At 37.6% G+C, this 21,051-nt stretch overlaps 1 protein-coding gene across 23 annotated transcripts in view; it reads left to right on the top strand.

The window, feature by feature from the left end:
* Positions 1-21,051, top strand: part of RIMS2 (regulating synaptic membrane exocytosis 2) — a 421,007-nt gene that overhangs the window by 75,768 nt on the left and 324,188 nt on the right. For all 23 annotated transcript variants that reach the window (XM_071738118.1, XM_071738119.1, XM_071738124.1 and 20 more), the window contains one exon: positions 508-718. In XM_071738118.1, coding sequence (XP_071594219.1) covers positions 508-718 — 211 coding nt within the window. The remainder of the gene's footprint in view (positions 1-507; positions 719-21,051) is intronic.

Consider the following 21,051-nt stretch of genomic DNA (forward strand, 5'->3'; position numbering starts at 1 on the left):
TGCCATCACAGAACATCAAATGAGTGTTTGGTGAAAGTGAGACAGTTTGTCTATCAAATGTGGAGAGGTGGTTACTGTGGGTTAAGAAATATGAAAGAAGTAGCACACCTTAAGGGGTCATTACAGTTCTCTATGCACATGGATGATGACTATGAATGTGCTTCTAGTCCACTGTAAATGGAAGGATTTTTTTCTTCTAGTTTCAACCACTTTAGTTCCATGGGTTCTTGGATCACTCCACCCATGTTTCCTACTGTTCTACTTGCAGCTGGTCACAAAAAAGCTACTTGTCTTTCTAACAGCTTGATTTTGTCCTATATGTTATCAGTGTTAGGCTTCCTCCTAGATCTTCGTTATAATGAAAAATAAGTACTACTTCTGAGCCATCATAATTACATATGTTTGCTTTACTACAGTATTTCCCTGTGATTTGTGTTTTGAAATCAGTGATTGCGAAGTATGTGGGTTTAAATAAAACAACTCTTAATGATCTCTTCTCTCCTGCAGAAAATTACATCAACAATTTGAAATGTATAAGGAGCAAGTGAAGAAGATGGGTGAAGAATCACAGCAGCAGCAGGAGCAGAAGGGTGATGCCCCAACCTGTGGTATCTGTCACAAAACAAAATTTGCTGATGGCTGTGGCCATAACTGTTCATATTGCCAAACTAAGTTCTGTGCACGCTGTGGAGGAAGAGTGTCTTTACGGTCAAATAAGGTATGGAGTTACAAAAGTTTTGTAAGAACCTTCTCCTAAATTCAGTTTTCATTGCTTATGTATCCAAATCACACAGCTACTCAAACTGTGATTACTTAAGATGACTGTGCACTTAAGATTTCCTTTAAGGAGGTAATGATACCTACCTCAGGGTCTTTAAAGACACCAATATCAAATTGAAATACAATATCAAATAATTTCCATTTGTAGATGCATATGTGATTATGTCTTTTAAACTGATACATGACGTATTTCTACAAACAGACTCATTAAAGTACAATTATTCAATTGCAGAATTGAATCTTTGTATTAGAGACAGGGATGTAAATCTAGTGATGTAGTGACAAAAGATTGATATAGACTAAAAATGCAGCAGAACTGAGGTATCACAGAAAACAGTTCTGAGATCAGGTTATTCGACATTTTAGATCAAGCATCCACCTCTGATATGTATCTTTCTCAGATTCTGACATATACATGTAGAATGTTCATGACAGTACTCAGGAAATTTGTGCAAGTCTTTTTTGGAAAGACATATTCTGTAAATTAATGCAATAATTTAATATTTATTAATATAATAATGTCTAGTCCAATTTAGTACAATAAATCTATTTTTTATGTAGTTTGTTCATTGCCAATACCATGCAGTGTGCAAATATTATCTTAATCTTTGGGAAAGCTTTGAGACAATGGTTTCTTTGTCCAAGATTGAAACGTAGGCTTAAATAATGGACTCAGGTTTTTGATTGACCTAGCATAAAATAAACTGCTATTTTCTGATGATTAAAGTAACAGATTGTATGTAAACCTTTCACACTGTCTTGTATCTGAAGGTAATTTTTGTCTTCAGTAAGTTCACATATATTTTTTTTTAACAAAAAAAAATAATGTTGCCAGTAATAAGAGATAATAATTTCTGCATTAATTTAATCTGATTATAAAAGGCAGTCAGGGGAGATATTTGAGTCATTATGTCTATGTACTTAGAAACAAAATGCATTAGGGGGAAAGCTTCATCTCCCAATGAAATGTTGTATCAAAACATTTAGACTGTCCTCAGGACAGATCATGTGAATTTGGCAGATATTTGTCTGACTTCTCTTGACATATTTCCAATGAGATTCTTCCGTACCCTCTTAGGAAATTTGTTCCACTGCTTCATCATCCTTATGTTAGAAAGCTTTTCTTAGTGTCTAACCTAAATCTGTCTTTCTGTAAGATGACTTCTCCATTCAGTATTATGATTCTGTTTTGTAGCTTTTCTCAGCTGGCTTTTTTCTACTACTGTTGATGGACTGGTGTGCTAAATAAGCTTTTCTGTCTCTCACTTATTTCTGTTCTGAATAGTTTATTAATATGCTGGATAGACCATCTCTATACAGATCCCCTGTGAGGCTTCACTGGTGATGCCTCTCCCTTAAAAAATCCTGACTATTTATTCCTGTTCCTTTCTTCATGTCTTTTCATCAATTAATTTTTCTTATGGATGAATTTATTCCTATTCCATAGCAGCTGAGATTCTTTAAAAGCCTGAAAAACCCACTCAGCAGTATGAACAAATCCCATTTACTCACTTTCTCTGTGACTCCTTGGTAGATTTCTAATACACAAATAACCTTTACTAAAGTAACTCTGACTTTTCCACATTGTGTAGTAATATATTCGTATGCTTTGTAATTTTATTCGCTACTTTGATTTCTACAAGTCCATCCATTATGGATTGCAGAGTAGCTTGTCTGTTATTCCCCTCATCTAACATGGCGATTCCTTAAAAATTAAAAAAATTGCATCATGTTACAATTAATAGATATTTTAGACTTGAGATGTTTATGCTGAATATCATCCGATTTAAAAAATCTGTTACTGGTTTTTTTTTTCTGAATAACTTCATAGCTACGCTTTCAGAAATACCAAATTAAGTATTCCCTTATGTTCATTCTGCATAAAATAATATTGCAGAGTAAGTGTGTCTTTAATTCCTGTGAAAGTAAATATGAAAGATTTAATGAAGACACAGGCTGTGGTAGCCTCCCATTTATGATCTCTATTATGCCTTTAAACATTCTTCTGTGAAAACATCTACCAGCATTTACCAGAATTAACTGGTTTATGTTTTCCTTAATGGATACAACCACAGCTTCTTGCAGGATGACTTATACTAGCTTCCTGTTCTAATTGTGCTAGATTTTGTTTGATCCTTGTAGACATTTTATGACAAGATGATACCTGTCTTCTTTGGACCTTCTATATGGTGATTCTTAAGCTGTCTGAAATGTTCTTTGATGGAACTCTTTAATCTGTGATCTTTTTTATAATATCAAGATTCAGTTTCATGTAATTTACACTAGATTCTGATACTTAAATAGTTTACTACAGACCAATTTCAGTACTATGGATCTCAGAAAATTTAGAATTACCCAGCACATTCCTTTATCAAAGGTCACAAGGAGTACTACTGCTTACAAGGTTCATAGTCATGAGTAGGAGCAGAGCATGGTAATGCTTGACTGTTGCCAGAGCATTAGATTAGTATTTTCACAATGATGGATGCTTTACTCCTTTTTCAGTTTAGTTACAGTGCCTGAAAGATAAACAATAAAATTCACTTCAGGTTTTACAACAATTATCAGTATGTGGGAGTTCCTTCTTGATCAAACATAAAACTGATAATCTTAGTACTGCTGCCTCTGTACTGCTTAGTATACCAGTGAATGGAGTATTCAGCCAGGATAGGAGCTTAAATTCCATGGGAATAAGGGACTTTGAACTGTCATTTTTATGCTTATGAACAATTTCAGATTGATTAAAAATGAAATCATAAATCTCATGACAGCAAGTGCCTTAGGTAGCACTGGTTTGCTACTGATATGCTACTGGTGTTTTTTAATTATATACTGATAGGGAAATGCACATTGAATTAGGCTATAGACAGCAGAATGAGGTCTATGCAGCTGAGAAATTTATATGCTAAAATATTGGATACATAGATACAAATTTATATGCAGTGAATATTAATTCCAACAGCTCCAAATGCCAATTCAGTAAACCATTTTACTTGTAGAGGGAGAAAACACCACATCTCTGAAATAATGATTTGACAGATGCTGAATACATTCTTTCGGAGGGTCTGGCAAACTGCAGCCATTTGCAGCCAGTGAAACATTCTTCTTTATGTCTTTGAACATCAAAAGCAAGAAACTTTTAGCTGTTCTATAGGACCCAACAACTTTGTGTAAAAGACATAAGGTATAAGTAAGAAACTTCTCTTTGCTCCTTCTGGTTCTGTGAAAGCTTTGCATCTGATTATTTCTCTGAGGCTATACTTGATTTTCAGAAGACCATCATGGTCTCCTAATTAAATGATTCTCACTGCAGGAGCTGGCAGTGTGACCATCCATGAGAAGTTACAAACCAAAATTTTAGCATGCTTGTGCCTAAAGAGTAATCCATTTAATTCTGTTGGCAACTGGCAAGCATCAAAGATTTAGTGTGTCATGATCATGATTTCTAAGTCACTATGACTTGGGATAAACTCAGTAATTTGCTATCAGATACAAATAAATTGGTCCTTAGGAGACATGGTTTAATCTTGCATTCCTCTAGAAAGTCCTGTGACATTATAAACTCAAGGAAAGCATTTTGCTGTATCAGAATTGGGTTTTTTTCTCTCTTTTATGTTCAGTTTAGTCCATGTAACACCTGTAAAATCTGATAAACTACAACCGGATTAATCTTTTTGAAGAGTCTCAGTACAAATATCTCTGAAAGAAAGTCAGCTGCTAAATTATTTCAAAGACAATCTCATATTCAGGTGTTGTAAATTCACAACTGGAGGCTATGGTAATTATTCTTCTAACTAGGATGAATTTCACATATCAGTCTCTCAGTGAATGGAATAGAGTTTGCATTACCAAAAATATTACAAACTTCTAGTCTGAAATCTGGTCATGATTATATGGAAAAAAATCCAATACTTTAGTGAACATCTATTATTATTAAGACATCCCTAAACCAGTGATCTGCTCCATTTTTGAGGTGATCTTTCAAAGTTATACTCAAACTTAGCAGGACTACACTACTTTAGCTAGTATATACATCATGGTCCTTAGTGCCATTTCCCTCTCCTTCCCCAAAATGGGCTTTGGCTGCCTGTGCTTGCAGGCAGCTCTGATGTGGTGAAGCTGTGATCAAGGATCAGTTTTGGGAAAGAGCAGTCCTGGGCCCTGCCCTGCTCCCGTTCCATGTGTGCAGCAGGACACAGCCCTGTAGGTGTGGGCATGGTCTGCCGTGTGTCTCCCCTTGTGTGCTGCTCCTGGCCCTGGCCCCACTGCTGACCCTGCCTATGCCTGGGCAGTAGAGAAGTAGTGTGCTGTCCCAGGAAAAGCCTTCTTCAAATTACTGCATTTAATACTAAGAGAAAAAGCCTTGCCACAATTATAATTTTGAGCCCTGAGTTGTTGCTCATTTTCAGCCTGTAAACGGTTCTTTTAAACTGTTGCCCAACAGAACTGATAGTCAGAATCTGCTTTTTTTTATTGACCCTTTGGGTTCTCTTGCTTCTTTAGAAGAACACTGTGATTTCAGTACTATATGGATATGATGATTCCCTTCAAATGACAACTGCATGAGCCATTTCTGTTATTAATTGTATTTATTTGAAACTATTTTCATTTGATAGCTCTTCTGAATCTCATTAAACAGCAGATGGTGGTCTCGACTTTAACAAAGGCTACTCATATTTAAATTCTTACTCTGTTTCAAAGCTTTCAGAAACTTTGGAGGCTGTTATGATCCTGACACAATAAAGAACTGATAATTTTAGACAAACTCATGATTTTAGGTGCTTCAGGTGAAAAAGTACTATCTTGAAGAGTGAGTAGCTTTGGCTCATGCAGCCAGATGCCAGATTGATTTAACAGATTATTTTCAAAAGGGTAAATTGTAGATACTGACTAATTCTAGAGTTATTTTGAGTATTGGATGGAATTCCAGTAATTTTGCTGACATTTTGGTGTCTGAATATTCAGGGAGTTAAGTCTTTTATGCTTAAAACTGATATTAAAATGGGCTTGCTTTTCACATGGAACAGAGCAAATGCCACTGAAGTTGTCTGCTTTGTTGTTTTTTTTTAATCATCAGTTCTTCAAGAATGGAATTGAAAAGCTTCTTAAATTTGTCTTTGCTTTTGAAATGACTGACTAGACTGTTTCTCATATGGTCCATCGTGTCACTACTTGCATTTGTACTGATATGAACTCAAGACTCTTTGACAACATCAGGGAGGCAGGTCAGGAGCCAGTCTCAGGTGCTTAGTAAAGCGTGACAGCTTGTCTTGAACTTCACTTATCCATATTTCAGAGTCTGTTTCTGAAAAGAAACTCTTCACCTCCGAGGCTATTCAGCATAGGTAGATTGTGTGAGCCAAGTTTTGATTACTGTTTATTCTGGTGTGAAGGATTGGAGCCTTAACTGCCCTTTCAAACCACCAGTGTTTGGAATTACTGCTTTGTGTTGGAAAGCTTAGATGGCAACGTGTATCAGACTCTTCATTATGCCATTAATCTCTGAGAAAAATATTCCATCTACTGTTTATGTATAGTTTATAGTTGTTTCCTAGGTGTCTGCTTGTTCTTTGAGTTGTAATTTCAGCTAACAAAGTGTTTGACTTCTCTACTGATAATACCTTTGGTAGATGGGAATTACTGATTAGCCATGATTTTCACTAATACAGTCAGAAGTTTTAAGCAATGTGAGTTGGTATGTTCTCTTTGCTTGCAATCTTACAATGCACTTAGGATGTATTTTGTATTTTCTGATTAAAGTTAAGTTTAGTTTTTGGAAACTTTATTTGAAAGCAAGTTAAGATTTGGCAAAATAAAACAGTGATGGAACAGAACACTATTACCTGATTGGTATTTATGAGCCAATAGTTTCTAACATTAGAACCTCTTGGCACAGGAGTAGATATAAAATTATACACCAGTGACAACATTGAGATTTTATTCCTATCCTATGAATTTTTTATTTCTGAGTTGTCTCTATTACTGGTTTGTATATAAACTCCATTATGTTGTTATCTGACTTCACTTTATTTGTAGGAATTCACATTTTTTCTTGTGCATTATGGTTTTACTCCTCATGGATGTCTTAAAATTTCTAAGATCTTAGGTAAAACTGCTGAGTAAAAAAAAATTAGAGCATAACTCATAGAGGGATGCAGATCATTTGCATGTTTTCAGAAGATTATTTTCTAACTTGTGTATGTTGTGTTTTTCCCATGCTTCTGTGTGTGCCTTTAAGGACAATACAACCCCTAATACTGCTTGTCATCAAGTGACCAAACTACGGGTTTTGTGTAGTGAAAATTACAAGGAATTAACGTTTTCAAAATAGCACAACTTCTAAGCATTTTCTTGAAATAGTGTGGGCCTTAATTATAGTCTGTTTTAAAATTTAAGAGATAGTGATGCAGATAGATTCTGCTCTACATAATAGTCAGCCTAGGTGGGTAGAATATTAAACTAACTGATAAAAAAATCAGATAATAAAGAAATTGTTAATCTCAAAATTTGTGTTCTTGAGGACCTTGCCCCTTTTAAAACTTATACTAACTTATACTTAACCTCTTCTACCTAATATTTAAATTTTCATTCATTATTCATTACTTTAAAGATTTTCCGATTTTCTAGTTTGAAATACTGCCTGCTTCCCATTTTTTGGTTAAACCTGCTACCTTTACTTTTTTCTACAGTTTAATGTATTTAAAATCTTTACCATGCACTATTTTACTTACTGTGTGTTGCTGGAGTTGATTTAATATTCTCTCATTCTTCTGTTTAAATTTTTTAAAGTGACATCTGCATCCCTAAAGTGAGGAGCTGGACTCTTGTGTCTTAATTTCTCTTTTGTGCTATAACTTACACCTGCCTGCATAGCTTTCAGTATTTCCTATTTGTATAATCAAGAATGCCACTAAAACCTGTAGCATTTTTGAAGACAATTTATTCTTTTAACACTGTACCTAGGATCATAGAATAAGTTAGGACAGATGGGACCTGCATAGGACATCTAATCTCCTGGTCCAAGCAGGATTCACTTCAAAGTTAAGACAAGGTTTCCAGGATCTTGTCCAAACAAGTTGTAAAAATCTCCAAGGCCAGAGAATCTGTCACATCTTTGGGCAACCTCTTCCAGTGTTTAACCACTTTTATGATTTTTTTTTTTCCTCTTATATCAAATCCAATCTCTTGACTGTTCTATTTTGTCCAATAGTTGTGTATCTTCAAGAAAATTATAGCTTTGTCTTCTTTATAGCCCACCTTTGAGTACCTGAGGAATGCAATTCCCACATCCTTCCCTACCCAAGCCTTCTTTTGGCTAAGCAAGTCTGTCTCCCTCAGCTGCTCCCTGCATATTGTGCACTCTTGCTCCCTGACTGTCTTGGTCAGCTTCTGTTGTATTCTTTATTGTTTGTTCATGTCTCTCGTATTTGGGTATCCTAAAACTTCTGTAAGAGCACAGAAACACAAAGTCATATGTCATAGATATCTGAACAACAAAGCTATAAAATGAGTTTTTACCCTTTCTTGGGGAGCAATTGTATTTCTAACAAGACTAAGTGCTTGTTTGCATGCCTAGATTTAGTCTCTTTATAGGCATGTGACATTAAAGTACCAGAAAAAAATCATTCATCATTCACACAAAAGGAAAATGGTTTTGAGTGAAAGTATTTTGAATATTTTTCTTTTCTAAAGTTTTATTCCACTTACAATTTTAGGCAGTTAAAAAGACAATTCCTTCAAGGAAAATAATAATCAATGGGAATGTTTGTATTTGATATTTATGGGTATGAAAAAGTGTAAATAATACAGATCGGACATGACATTCAGTAAACACTTGTGAGAAACTGTCTCTTTTTTCTTTAAATCTCTGGAATTTTAAAGATGCACTGAATGACTAACATGCAGTTATGCCATTATACATACCCTGTATCTGACTGTAGTAAACAAATATTCTTAATTTCTCTGTACTCTTTGCAAGTTCAGAGGGCTGATGCATGCTAATCATTTACAACACTGTGGTTGAAGGCATGTAGAGCTAAATTCTACATCCTTTTTGAGATGTCCTATTAGTTCTATTAAGGTCATTATGACATGAATCCCAAATGATGTGCAAATTTTTTTGTACAAATATTTTCTCCAAAGTCTAAATTAATCTCAGTTTCACCCTGAGAGGGTTAAAATTATTAAAATGACATTTTTCACTAGATCTTCTTCACTTCTAGTGGAAATAAGGCAGGTTTATATTAATTCCTTTGATATTTGTTTGTTTATTTTACTAACAAGTACTACTGCTTGCTTTCAAAATGAAAGTGACTCTTTCCTTCTTTGTCTTTTTTTTTTTCTGTCCTTTCTTTATTGCTTTCGTGGATGTGAACTCCAGGAGGACAAAGTGGTTAGAGCCTTTTTTCTGTCTAAAGTTCTTTTCTTTTATGAGTAGACTTTCCTGGCCTGCACTTGCTTTCATTTACAGAGGTGTAATTCCTGCTGAAGGCAAGGGGAGTTACTGTCATTAAAATGAAAGCAATGTTTGGCATGAAAGGCTTTCCTGTTTTTCAAATAATTTACTAATAATCTGCAAGTTGTTTTGAACATTATGCATGATATTCCTCTGTTTGCAGCCTTTGTCAGCATGCCCCTACTTTTCTTTTGCAATATGATATGTGCACAGTTTAAAAAAATGAAATAGGCAACTGTCTCAGAGATGTTTCTCTTACAAAAAATGCAAATTAATTTTATCAAAGTGGCATTAAGTTATAAAATTTTTTTGTACCCTGTGCTAGTGGTGTTTGTATGATTGATACGTATGCACCAACATTTTAGCTTGGAACTCCTTTTAGTGTGGTAGTTAAATTTTGATGTTTAATGACAATACAATTAGATAGAATTATATACTAGTAATCATGAAGAAAAGATATTTATTTTAAACATTTGGAAATATGCCAGCACCATCTTGGAGTTATCTGTTAACACACAAATGATTTTTTTAAGTTAAATGATGTGTGGACATTCCTAAAACGTAGTGCACATATTGTATTGAGCATAATGTTTAAACAATGTTAGATGATATGCATGTCACTGACACTGTGTTTGTCTTGTTAATATTACACCTACAGTACATGTTTTAATATTATTTTAATTTAGCTATGTTTAGAAAAGGTAGTATAAAACCAAGTTTGAGAATAAGCCTGGATATACTTTTATATTTTACCAAATCAAATGTGATGTTTATAAGTAAGAGAATTGTTAAAACTACCTGAACTAGTGTAAATCTGCTCTTCCATTAAAATCTCTTATGTGTTTTAAAGAATGGCAATTGCAAAAGCAGCTTGCCCTGTAGTGCTGTTCAAGTAAGTTCCTATATTACATGAAGTTAATAAATTCTTCAGTGTTCATATGCATTTAGTGATTTTATACACAGAAAAGTCTTTTACTACAAGAAATGTATCTTTTCTTAAACGTGAGTCTTGACATTGCTATCACTGAACATGTATGGTTCAGAAATGCTTTATCTCATTCTGAAGGTATAAGCCATCTGCTGATGCTTTCACTCACAGGCAAGGGATATTTGTGGTGGGCCACATACTGGTCCCTCAGTCTGTTGGAGGGTTACTGAATCACAGAATCACAGAATTATCAGAGTTGGAAGGTACTTGTAGACATCATCCAGTGCAACTCTCCCACTTAAAGCAGGATGACCTAGACCACATTACACAGGACTGCATCCAGGTGGGTTTTGATTATCTCCAGAGAAGGGGACTCTGCAGCCCCCCAAGGCAACCTGCTCCAGTGCCTTGTCATCTTCAGAGTAAAACAGTTTTTTCTTATGTTTAAATGGAACTTCCTATGCTGCAGCCTGTGCCCATTGCCCCTTCTCCTGTCACTGGGAACTACTGAGAAGAGTCTGGCTCCATCTTCCTTGCACCCACCCTTTAAATACTTGTAGACATTAACAAGGTCTCCCCTCAGCCTTCTCTTCTCCAGGCTAAAGTGTCTCAGCTCTCTCAGCCTTTCCTCATAAGAGAGATGTTCCAGTCCTCCCCCAGTCATTTTTGTTGCCCTCCTCTGGACTCTCCCCAGCAGTTCCGTGACTCTCTTGAACTGGGGAGCCCAGAACTGGATGCAGTATTCCAGCTGTGGCCTCACCAGAGCAGAGTAGAGGGGGAGAATGACTGCCCTCAACCTACTGGCCACACTCTTCTTTATGCAACCCAGGATTCCATTGGCCTTCCTGGCAATAAGGGCACACTGATGGCTCATGGACAATTTACTATCTATCAGGATTCCCAGATCCTTCTCCTCAGAACTGCTTTCCAACAGGCCCACCCCTAACCTATATTGGTGCTTGGGGTTCTTCCTCCCCAGGTGCGGGACCCTCCTCTTGATCCTGTTGAACCTCATTAGGTTCTTTTCTTCCCAGCTCTCCATCCTGTCCAGGTCATGCTGTATGGCAGCACAGCCCTTTGGAGTGTCAGCCACCCCTCCCAGCTTTGTATCATCAGCAAACATGATGGGGATACACTCTGTCCCCTTGTCCAATTTGCTGATGAACATGTTGAACACGACCAGACCGAGTATTGATCCCTGGGGTACACCACTGGTTACAGGCTGGAAAAGACCTCTGAGATCATCAGATCCAGCCTATGATCTAACACCACCACATTGGCTAGACCATGGCACTAAGTGCCACATGCAGCCTTTCCTTAAACACCTCCAGAGATGGTAACTCCACCACTTCCCTGGACAGCCCATGCCAATGCCTGATCACCCTTTCCATGAGGAAGTGCTTCCTGATATCCAACCTAAACCTCCCTTGGCACAGGTGCAGTCCATGCCCTCTCATCCTGCCACCAATTGCCTGGGAGAAGAGCCTGACCCCCAGCTGACTACAACCTCCCTTCGGGTAGTTGTAGAGAGTGATAAGGTCCCCCTAAGTCTCCTCTTCTCCAGGCTAAACAACAGCAGCTTCCTCAGCCATTCTGATGAGACTTTCCCCCTAGTCCCTTCATAAATAAAAGGAGCAATTTTCTCCTTAAAGAATTTACCCTTTCAGTATAATCTTGTTAAGTAATTGACATGTACTATCAATAATTGACAAATAATAACAGTATTCCCACAGTGAATCCAACAACTGATGTCTATGAGGTACTTGTCTATATTGTAGCAGTATCAAATACTAAATTTGCTTGAAAGAAACCCATCAGAAAAAGAGCAGAAGGATGTTGCAGCGAGCCTTTCTCTCAGGGGGACACGACTCTTCTCCGGAGATCTCTCACCATCCCTCTCCTCAGGCATCTTCATCTCTTGTCTGATTCTGCTTCTGGGAGCATGCCTTTTATTTTGCCCTTCAGCCCCACCCATTTCCGGCTGGGGCAGGCCCTAATTAGTGGGCACAGCTGGGCCTAAGCTCCCAGTTCATTAATCGGCAACACCTGAGGACTTGTGGTTCTCTCTACATTTCCCCCTTTTTTGTTGTTTGTTGAAAAATAGCAATAATTTACTGTTAGCAGGAGATGAAGTCTTAAAACACCAGCTCAGTTTTCACTGGTACTTGCCACCTCGGGATGCCTGGCCATGCAGAGGCTTCTCCGAGCATTCAGCGCACCAGTCTTACCGCGTGTCCCTAGGGCCCCGTTTCAGGACCGCACTATCGCGTGTCCCTGGGGGCTCCGTTTCAGGACCGCACTGACTTGATGCACACTCAGAGCTCCACTTCAGCTTCAGCATTCCTCGGGCTTGAGTTCTGCGCGCCAGCTCACTGTGCCTTTCGAGCCTCATTCTTCTCTCCTGCCTGGCTCGCCATTCCGGGCTGTTGTCTTGCCGTGCTGGGCTTTTACTCCAAGCTCTTCACGCCGCCTACAGCATTTAAGCCTGGCCTTGCGGAGCTTCACTCGTGGTTGCGTATTTGGAGCTCTTTATAGAGCGTCCCGCACCATCGTAGTGGCTCCATCTGACGTGGTTGCGTATTTCGAAGCTCTTTATATCGCCTTTCGCATATAAGCCTGGCTTTGTAGAGCTTCCCGCAACCAACGTGGTCGTGTAGAGCTTTTTATAATACCTCAGCGTTCACGGCTGCTGTTGCTGCCCACATTCTCCACCAGATGTTGCAGCGAGCCTTTCTCTCAGGGGGACACGACTGTTCTCCGGAGATCTCTCACCATCCCTCTCCTCAGGCATCTTCATCTCTTGTCTGATTCTGATTCTGCTTCTGGGAGCATGCCTTTTATTTTGCCCTTCAGCCCCACCCATTTCCGGCTGGGGCAGGCCCTAATTAGTGGGCACAGCTGGGCCTAAGCTCCCAGTTTATTAATCGGCAACACCTGAGGACTTGTGGTTCTCTCTACAGAAGGAGGTCATGGCAACAAGGCTATATGATTATCTAGTTTTACCATGTTCATATATTAAGGAAGGAATCACAGAACGGTTTGGATTGGAAGGAACCTTAAAGATAATCTATTTCCAACCCCCCCTTGCCATGGGCATGGCCACATCCCTTTAGACTAGGTTGCTCAAGCCCCCTTCCAGTCTGGACTTGAACCTTTTGAGGGAGGGAGCATCCGCAACTTCCCAGGGCATCCTGTGCCAGTGTCTCACCACCATCACAGTAAAGAATTTCTTCCTAATGTCTAATATGAATCTACCTGCTTTCTTAAAACCATTACCTCTTGTCCTATCACTACATGCCCTTGTATAAAGTCCCTCCCCAGCTTTCCTTCAGGTACTGGAAGGCCACTAAAAGGTCTCCTCAGAGCCTTCTCTCTTCCAGGCTGAACAACCCCTACTCTCAGCCTGTCCTTATAGGAGAGGTGCTCCAGATCATCTTTGTAGCCTTCCTCTGGACATGCTCAAGGAGCTCTAGGTCCTTCTTGTGTTGGGATCTCTAGAACTGGACACTACTCCAGATGGGGTCTCATGATAACGGAGTGGAGGGGCAAAATCACCTCCCCTGACCTGCTTGCCATGCTTCTTTTGATGCAGCTCAGGATATGCTTGGCTTTCTGGGCTGCCTCATGTTCTCATCTCAGCACCCTCAAGTCCTTTTCCTCAGGGCTGTTCCCAATCCATTCTCCACCCAACCCAGATTTGTGCTTGGGATTTTCCCAACCCATGTGCAGAACTTCGCACTTGGCCTCATTGAACTTTATGAGGTTGGCATGGTCCACCTCTCGAGCCTGTCAAAGTCCCTCTGGGTGGCCTCCCTTCACTTCAGTGTGTTGACTGCACCACACGCCTTGGTGTTTGTGGTAAACTGAGAGAGCACTCAATTCCACTGTCTCTGTGGAATTCCACTCGTCACTGGTCTCCACGTGCACATCGAGCGATTCATTATTACTCTTTGATTGCTACAATCCAGTCAATATCTTATCCACTGAGTAGTTAATCTGTTAAGTTCATGTCACTTGGTAGGAAGGGACAGGAGTTTAGATAATCAGATAGCTAGATTTTTCTAATATGATGATGCCTTAAGTTACTCTAGGGAATACTTCTGATTTTGAAATACATATTCTAAAGGTCATAAAAACAGCAGGAACAATAAGTATTTTAGGTCATCCTTTTATTGACTACAAACATTGTAAAGTAGGCACAGCAGTGGTATTGATCTTGCTATTTTAGTGCTAACAGTAAATATCAAAACGGATACTTCAATATAAACTGGAATTTTTATTTTGTGTGATACTAGGCTAACACAGAGAATCCTTAATATAACTGGTTATCCTTTATTTTTCAAGTGTTAGCTTATTGCAGGAGGTGTGAATTCCAGTACCTCTTAAGAAGTCTGTTCCCTATTTTGTAACCTTAGAATGGCATGTTCAGCCTGCAGTGCTCCTAGATAATGCTGTAGATACTTGTTGACTGTTGGTGGTATGTCGAGCCAATTAAACAACATGAATTTGCAAAATGACATCTGTTCCATCAGACCTGTGAAGAGTTATAACCATCATGGGTACAGAGAAAAAAAGACCAGTTTTATGGTTAAAATTAGATGCAACTTAAACTATATGGAAAAATTATTTGTAACAAATGCTGCCCTGTCTGAAAGAGAGGGAAAATCTCCTTCTGCATTCGACAGTGCCTCTTGGTGATAGTGAAATGTGTTTTATTTCTCTCTATCCCAGAGGTTAGGATGGAGTTGCTGATTGTTTGTCAGAAAACCTGAGCCAATTGAGGCAAAAAGATAATATATACACGTGTTTATTGTACAGACAATGTGTTTTTTAAAAGCTGAAGGAGAAAGCAGACTTTAGCAGAGACTCTGATTCTATTATATTCCTGCTAGTGCATCCAAGTCTTCCTAATTTTCTTGCACACAATTCAGTGCTAGGAAGAAAAGTTTCCTGAGGGCACTGATGACACTGGAACCTGACCTGGAGTCTGTCAGGCAAGGAGGAATCATAGACTGATAGAATAGTTTGGGCTGGAAGGGACCTCTAAAGGTTGTCTAGTCCCACTCCGCTGCAGTAAGCAGGGACACCCTCAACTAGATCAGGCTGCTCAGAGCCTCAGCAAGCCTCACCTTGAATATCTCCAGGGATGAGACCTCAACCACCTCCCTGGGCAGTCTGTCCCATTTTTCCGTTTTCCTAACATCCAATCTAAATCTACTCTTCTCTGATTTAGAACCATTTCCCCTAGTCCTATCACTACAGGACTTGCTACCAGTCCCTTTCCAGCATCCCTTTAGGCCCCCTTCAGGTACTGCTAGGTTGCTATTAGCTCTCCCCAGAGCCTTCTTTTCTCCAGGCTGAACAACCCCAGCTCCCTCAGCCTGTCTTCAAAGGAGAGGTGTTCCAGCCCCCTGATCAGACTGAACAACTTGGTGTTAATCTTACAGAGTCTACTACAGACCTATAACTCAAATGGGAAGAATAGATTTTTTTTTTTTTACAGGTTTATTTCCACATAGTCATATAAACACTTGACTTGCTTGTCATGATCTGGCTTTTAAAAAATTTTATAAAATTCATGTATATTGTTTAGTTACGGACATGTGAAACTCAGATACATCAATTTGTGGTTTTCAAGTGTTTGTTTTCAAGTGACAAGTCTTAAAATGATGTGAAATTACGTAAAATTCAGTGGCCTGGCCTTTGAAGTTTCTGGTACTTTCTCTGTTCCTTTATCTCTGTTGGTGGGTACAAGAAGTTGTTCTTAGGGGAACTATTTTAAACAGCTACAGGTAAATCAAAGCCATGAGCAAAACTGTTGATAGTTCTGCAGAGGTTAAACCTGAGAAGGAATGATAGGGAACTTCCTCCTTGTTCTGTGCAACGGGATAAAACATTTAACATTTGTATTTAAGTAAGTCTCACTCTCAAACAAGAGAGAAATTTTTTCTCATTTTACTTCTGTCTTTCTGAATTGATCCTGGGCCCTACCAAGAATGCTGTTGTTTTTAAACCATCTGTGTTGCAGGTCTGTACCTCCACAGTGCCTTACAGCTGGAATTGCACAAATGTGACAAGTGTACTTATAGAAACCATATATTGCTGCTCTTCCTCCTACTTCTACTGCTGAATTCTTACTATTTGAAAGTATCTATTACCCTATTCTTGAAACTCAGTCTGACTGAGGAAGCACACTCTGAGTCCCATCGAGCTTTTCAAAGTTTATTATTTTTTTTAACAAAGAAATATGTTAATTTCTACATTACTGATATTTTGAAAAAAACCCTTTATTACAGGTATACTCACAAAAGCAATAGAACATTTCCTAGACGTAGAATACCTCTGACAGAAGCCTCCTGTACCACCTCTTATTTAGGTTTGTTTTCTGAGATCTCTCTCTGCTGTGGGAAGCTTAATGGTTTTCCTCAGGTGTTGAGTATCATCTTTCTGATTGGGATCTCTAAAAAGTAATTTGGAGAGTTGGCAACTTAGACCTTCATGTCTTGAGCCACTTGTCCTAGGATGTTCTTTGATCCTGTTTCTCATGTATCCATTTGTTTAAGCTGCTCTTTTTTATCTTACTGTGTTCAGAGTTAACTCATGTTTCCTTCATCACTACAGAGCACATCCCCAGTAGCAGAAGGTGCTTTTAAGGAACATGGCACTGGTTTTCTGACTTCTACTCTTGCAGTTAGATTGCAAGCCATATGGAGTCTCTTTAAACACATTTAAATACTAAGTGGCTTCTTTCCTCTGTGTTGAAATTACTCTAATTGAATGGCCAAATCACGTTCTCTACTCAAAAATATGTTACCTAGCTTTCCGTTTTCACTATTTTCAAGACTTTCAATATGACATAGAATCTAGTCAGTATATATACATTTTATTAAATTTGCAGATTTAAAATTGCCTGAAATCCTGAAGATCACATGTAGTGCATGAATCCTACTGGCAGCTTAATTTATTTATAATTTTTTGCCCTTCGTTAGATCTCTTCCCATGTTTTGCTAAGCTTGATGGCTTTACTCTCGTCCAAAGATACACTCTGTTTGCCATCATAGTTAAGGAACTACACTGTAGTTCAATTTCATATTAACTTCTGTGAGCTGCTGAGAAGATGGAGGCAGGGGGAAGAAATAAAGGTTCTTTTTTTGCCATGGAATTTCCTCATGGGCTGTTCAATGGCATCCTCTTGCATTGTTCAAGGAAAGGAGGATGTGGAACTGAGTGCCCCCTTTTCCATCTTCTCTTGTATTTGAAAGTTAAATGGAAATTAAAAATTACTGACACAACAAAGCTTCATAATGGTCTTAACACGTTCAATCTAATGACTATGGGGGGGGGTTTACATATTCATGTAGTGACTCTTTGCAGATATTAACAAGCTCCATACTTGAAGAACATGCTCAGATATGTCTTGTGCTTAAGAACAAACAGAAAACTAAATAAAACAGCAAGCCTGAAAAATCTTTTTACACTTCCATATCTACTTTTTTTATTAGCTGAGTAGTGGTTTATATGTCCAAAAATCTTGTGTATTTTTTCACACAAGTCAGTGTAAAAGGCACAAACTTTGGCCTTTACATGTACACAATGGTGTTGTAATTTTTATAGTACAGAAGCTAGAAGTACTTGGTTTGGTTTTAGATAGTACTTCATTTCTGAAAATCATTACAGCTGATTTAGAGAGAGCCTGGTGGAATTAAAGGGGCTGTCTTATCTTAAAATATTTATGGAAACAGCATAATAACAATATATACTTTATCATGTCAATAAATTTTCACTTTCATTGTCCAAATTAATAGAGCTATTTGCAATTCTGGAACCAGAAGATGAAACAGTTCTTGAGCAGTAATTTATATTTGCCACCTGTTGCAATATTCAGAAACCATATCATGTGCTATTAAGTTCCAAGTGTAGACCTTTATCAAAGGTAGCTCAGCAAATTCCTTGTTTCAGTCCCAGGTGTGTAACAGCACACCCAGGACTCTTTGGACACAGTTAGACATTATGGCACAGAAGGGGATAGTATAAATGTTTAATTATCTAGATTCAGCTTCAGTGGCTGGAACCCAGTGCCTATATATATAAATAATGAAGACATTGCTAGTAATAGAGTTAAGCAACAAACGTCCCAAGGTGGTGGTGTTTTGTTTTCTTTTTCTCAGCTGTTTACTTAGAGCTTTTTTAGATAGTGCCTCCAGGGAACAGTTTATTGATAGGTTGAGGAATTAAATGAAAAAGGCCCTGCACCTGGCTTTATATTGTCTGCTTGCTGTTTAGATCTGCTCTGTGATAAAAGAAATTTTTATGGCAAATATATCAAACATTGGATGCATGGGCGAGACAATTATAAAGCACAGTATGAATGACTTTGTGTAGACCACTTCATGAGATACTGGACTTCAGTGCATCCATGGAGAAATTTAAATAAATGTGGAAAGTACTGTGTGTAAACAGGATGTCATCTCTGAAGTATAGATAAAAGGGTATTTGAAAATTAAAAATTCCTTGGCTTGAAATTATTATAAAGATGCCTTCACTCAGCATCAAGGAGATCCGTGGAAAATCCTGGATTTCAGGTAGCTCATTCAATTTCAGTCAATTGATGTGTGCTGATGTTTGTAGTTTTTGAGAATTACCTTTGTGTAAAACAAAATAATTCAAGAAATAAATCCCTAGAGTGTTTTTGTACGGATAAAATCATAGATGTATCTTTTATTAACTGAAGTAAAAATCTTAACTACAGGTATACCTCCCATTTCTCTTTTAATGTTTAACCTTCTTGGGCAGTGTTAATCACTAGTGTTCAGGTAACCTGTTCATCTTTCAGTTTCAGTGTAATTGCTACATAACTTCAGAGTCATGGCCTGGTTAATTAAGGTGTTCTTGCTCTCAGAGACTTGGTCATGTGATTATGAAAGATGATATTTATTGTTGTTAATGGTTTGGACTTCTTGCAGTTCTAGCTAGGGAATCCATGGTGTCTCTCAAAAAGATTAGAATAGTTTTGCCTCGACTCTATAGATAGGGTTCAAATGCTTTTTCCTACTGATGTGTTCAATTTTCTAGTTGTCTGCATTCAGTATTAATTCATTTTTAAACTATAACACCATGATTATTATATATATTTTTTTAAAAACTGTCTTTGCTCTGTATGTTGGAGGGTAATTTGTATATCTTGCTTAATCTGCTTCCGTTTTTTCCAGTTTTATCTAAGCTTAGTTTTGTTTTCATGTTGTCATGGATATCATTGGGAGAGGCCAAAGAAAACTTTCACTGTAGTAGATGTTTGGCCTCAGTCATTTGGGAAGAACTTGGATATGCTAATAACAATGCAACAATTGTTTTCTGGCAAAAAATAGAAAATCTGCTCACAATTGATTCTATAGAACCATACACTAATCTGAAGTGGTAATTAAAATGCCAAAAAAAGTTATCTTTTATTCAAGAGAAAATGCTTTATGGGCCATGTTGAAAAGAGATTTTTTTCTGGCAATCTATGTTTCTGGACTCTTTCTGATTAATATGATTGTTTTATAGCTTCTTTTGTTTATCTCAACTGGCTCTTTATAAGAGATGATAAAATAGCTCTGATCCTGCAACATTAGACTTCTGTAGTTTGATTTTTCCAAAAGGTTCATAAATTAACATAGTTACATTTTGTATTGTAAATAGCATTCTGATACTTCTGTTGTAGTTTTGTCATGTATTTAAAATTAAAGTTTAAGTGATAACATAACTAAAAGGCTTTTCCTTTAATTTTAATTTTACTAATGTTATTTATTAATCTTTCCTTCTCATACTTAGTATAATACTACCAACACAAACTATCTGGAGATTATTTAAGGTAAACTTCTTGCAAATGAAACACTACCATTTTAAAGTACAAATAAGAAGACATGGCCCTTTCTTTCAATGGCTGCTAACTATGCATTCTTTTATATATGGGTTACCACTCAGATCAGCATGAGGTTCTGTTGAAGCTTCCTATAAAGCACAGGTGGTAGGTATCTTGAATGAAGAAAGCCATCAACTAGCTGGTTCCTTTAATGATACATAGCCAGTCCTTAACATAAATAAATAGTTTTGACTCTGTGTATAAACTGTAGAACATATCTGTGAAGCACATGCCCTTCAGAAATTATCAGCTGTAAGATGTTTTATACCAGAAGTCTCATAAAACTTCTGTGATCAGTCGCTGTTTCAGGTCTTTCACAGATAGTTTGAGTTGGAAGGGACCTTTAAGGACTTCTAGTCCAACCCCAGATCTTTATGGCATCTTTGGGATAAGTAAGTAAATGAAGAAATAAGCATATAACTAGAGAAGAGTATGTTTGAGCCAACTGAGAGTAATAGTATAGTAAATCTGCTAAGTAAGTTCAGTTGTGATCTTTGATTACATAAATGGGAGAGGTGCTTTTAATAATTTTTATTATTTTATTTTATTTATTAATGATTTATTAGTATTCTATATTTCTGCTCAGAGAGGAGTAGAAAAAAGAAACCAAACCAAACAGTTCCAAGAATAAAAATAGTTAAAGCATTCTGATTGATGGCTGATGTCCATTGTTGACAGGAATTTTTGCAAATTTGAAAAGATTTCAGGATTTGCACTGTGAAAATTTGTGCTTCACAGATTTGAAGAACTACTGAAGTGCCTAAACTTAGTTTTGTTTATAGAAAAGCTGACACTATAGTATGAACAATTTCATTTGAAGACACTAACAGGGGGTCTATTAAAAAAGTTAGGTGTTGGATCAATACAGGACCTTTAAGCCTTTAAAATACCTAGATTTGAAATCTAAAAGAAAAGTAAAAAAAAAAGAAAAGAAACAGGAATCTTTAATTAAATCTGTCTGACTTCGGAAGTTGTTTACGGAATTTC

The sequence above is a fragment of the Heliangelus exortis genome, chromosome 2, assembly GCF_036169615.1.
Source record: "Heliangelus exortis chromosome 2, bHelExo1.hap1, whole genome shotgun sequence".
In the NCBI taxonomy this organism is placed as follows: Eukaryota; Metazoa; Chordata; class Aves; order Apodiformes; family Trochilidae; genus Heliangelus; species Heliangelus exortis.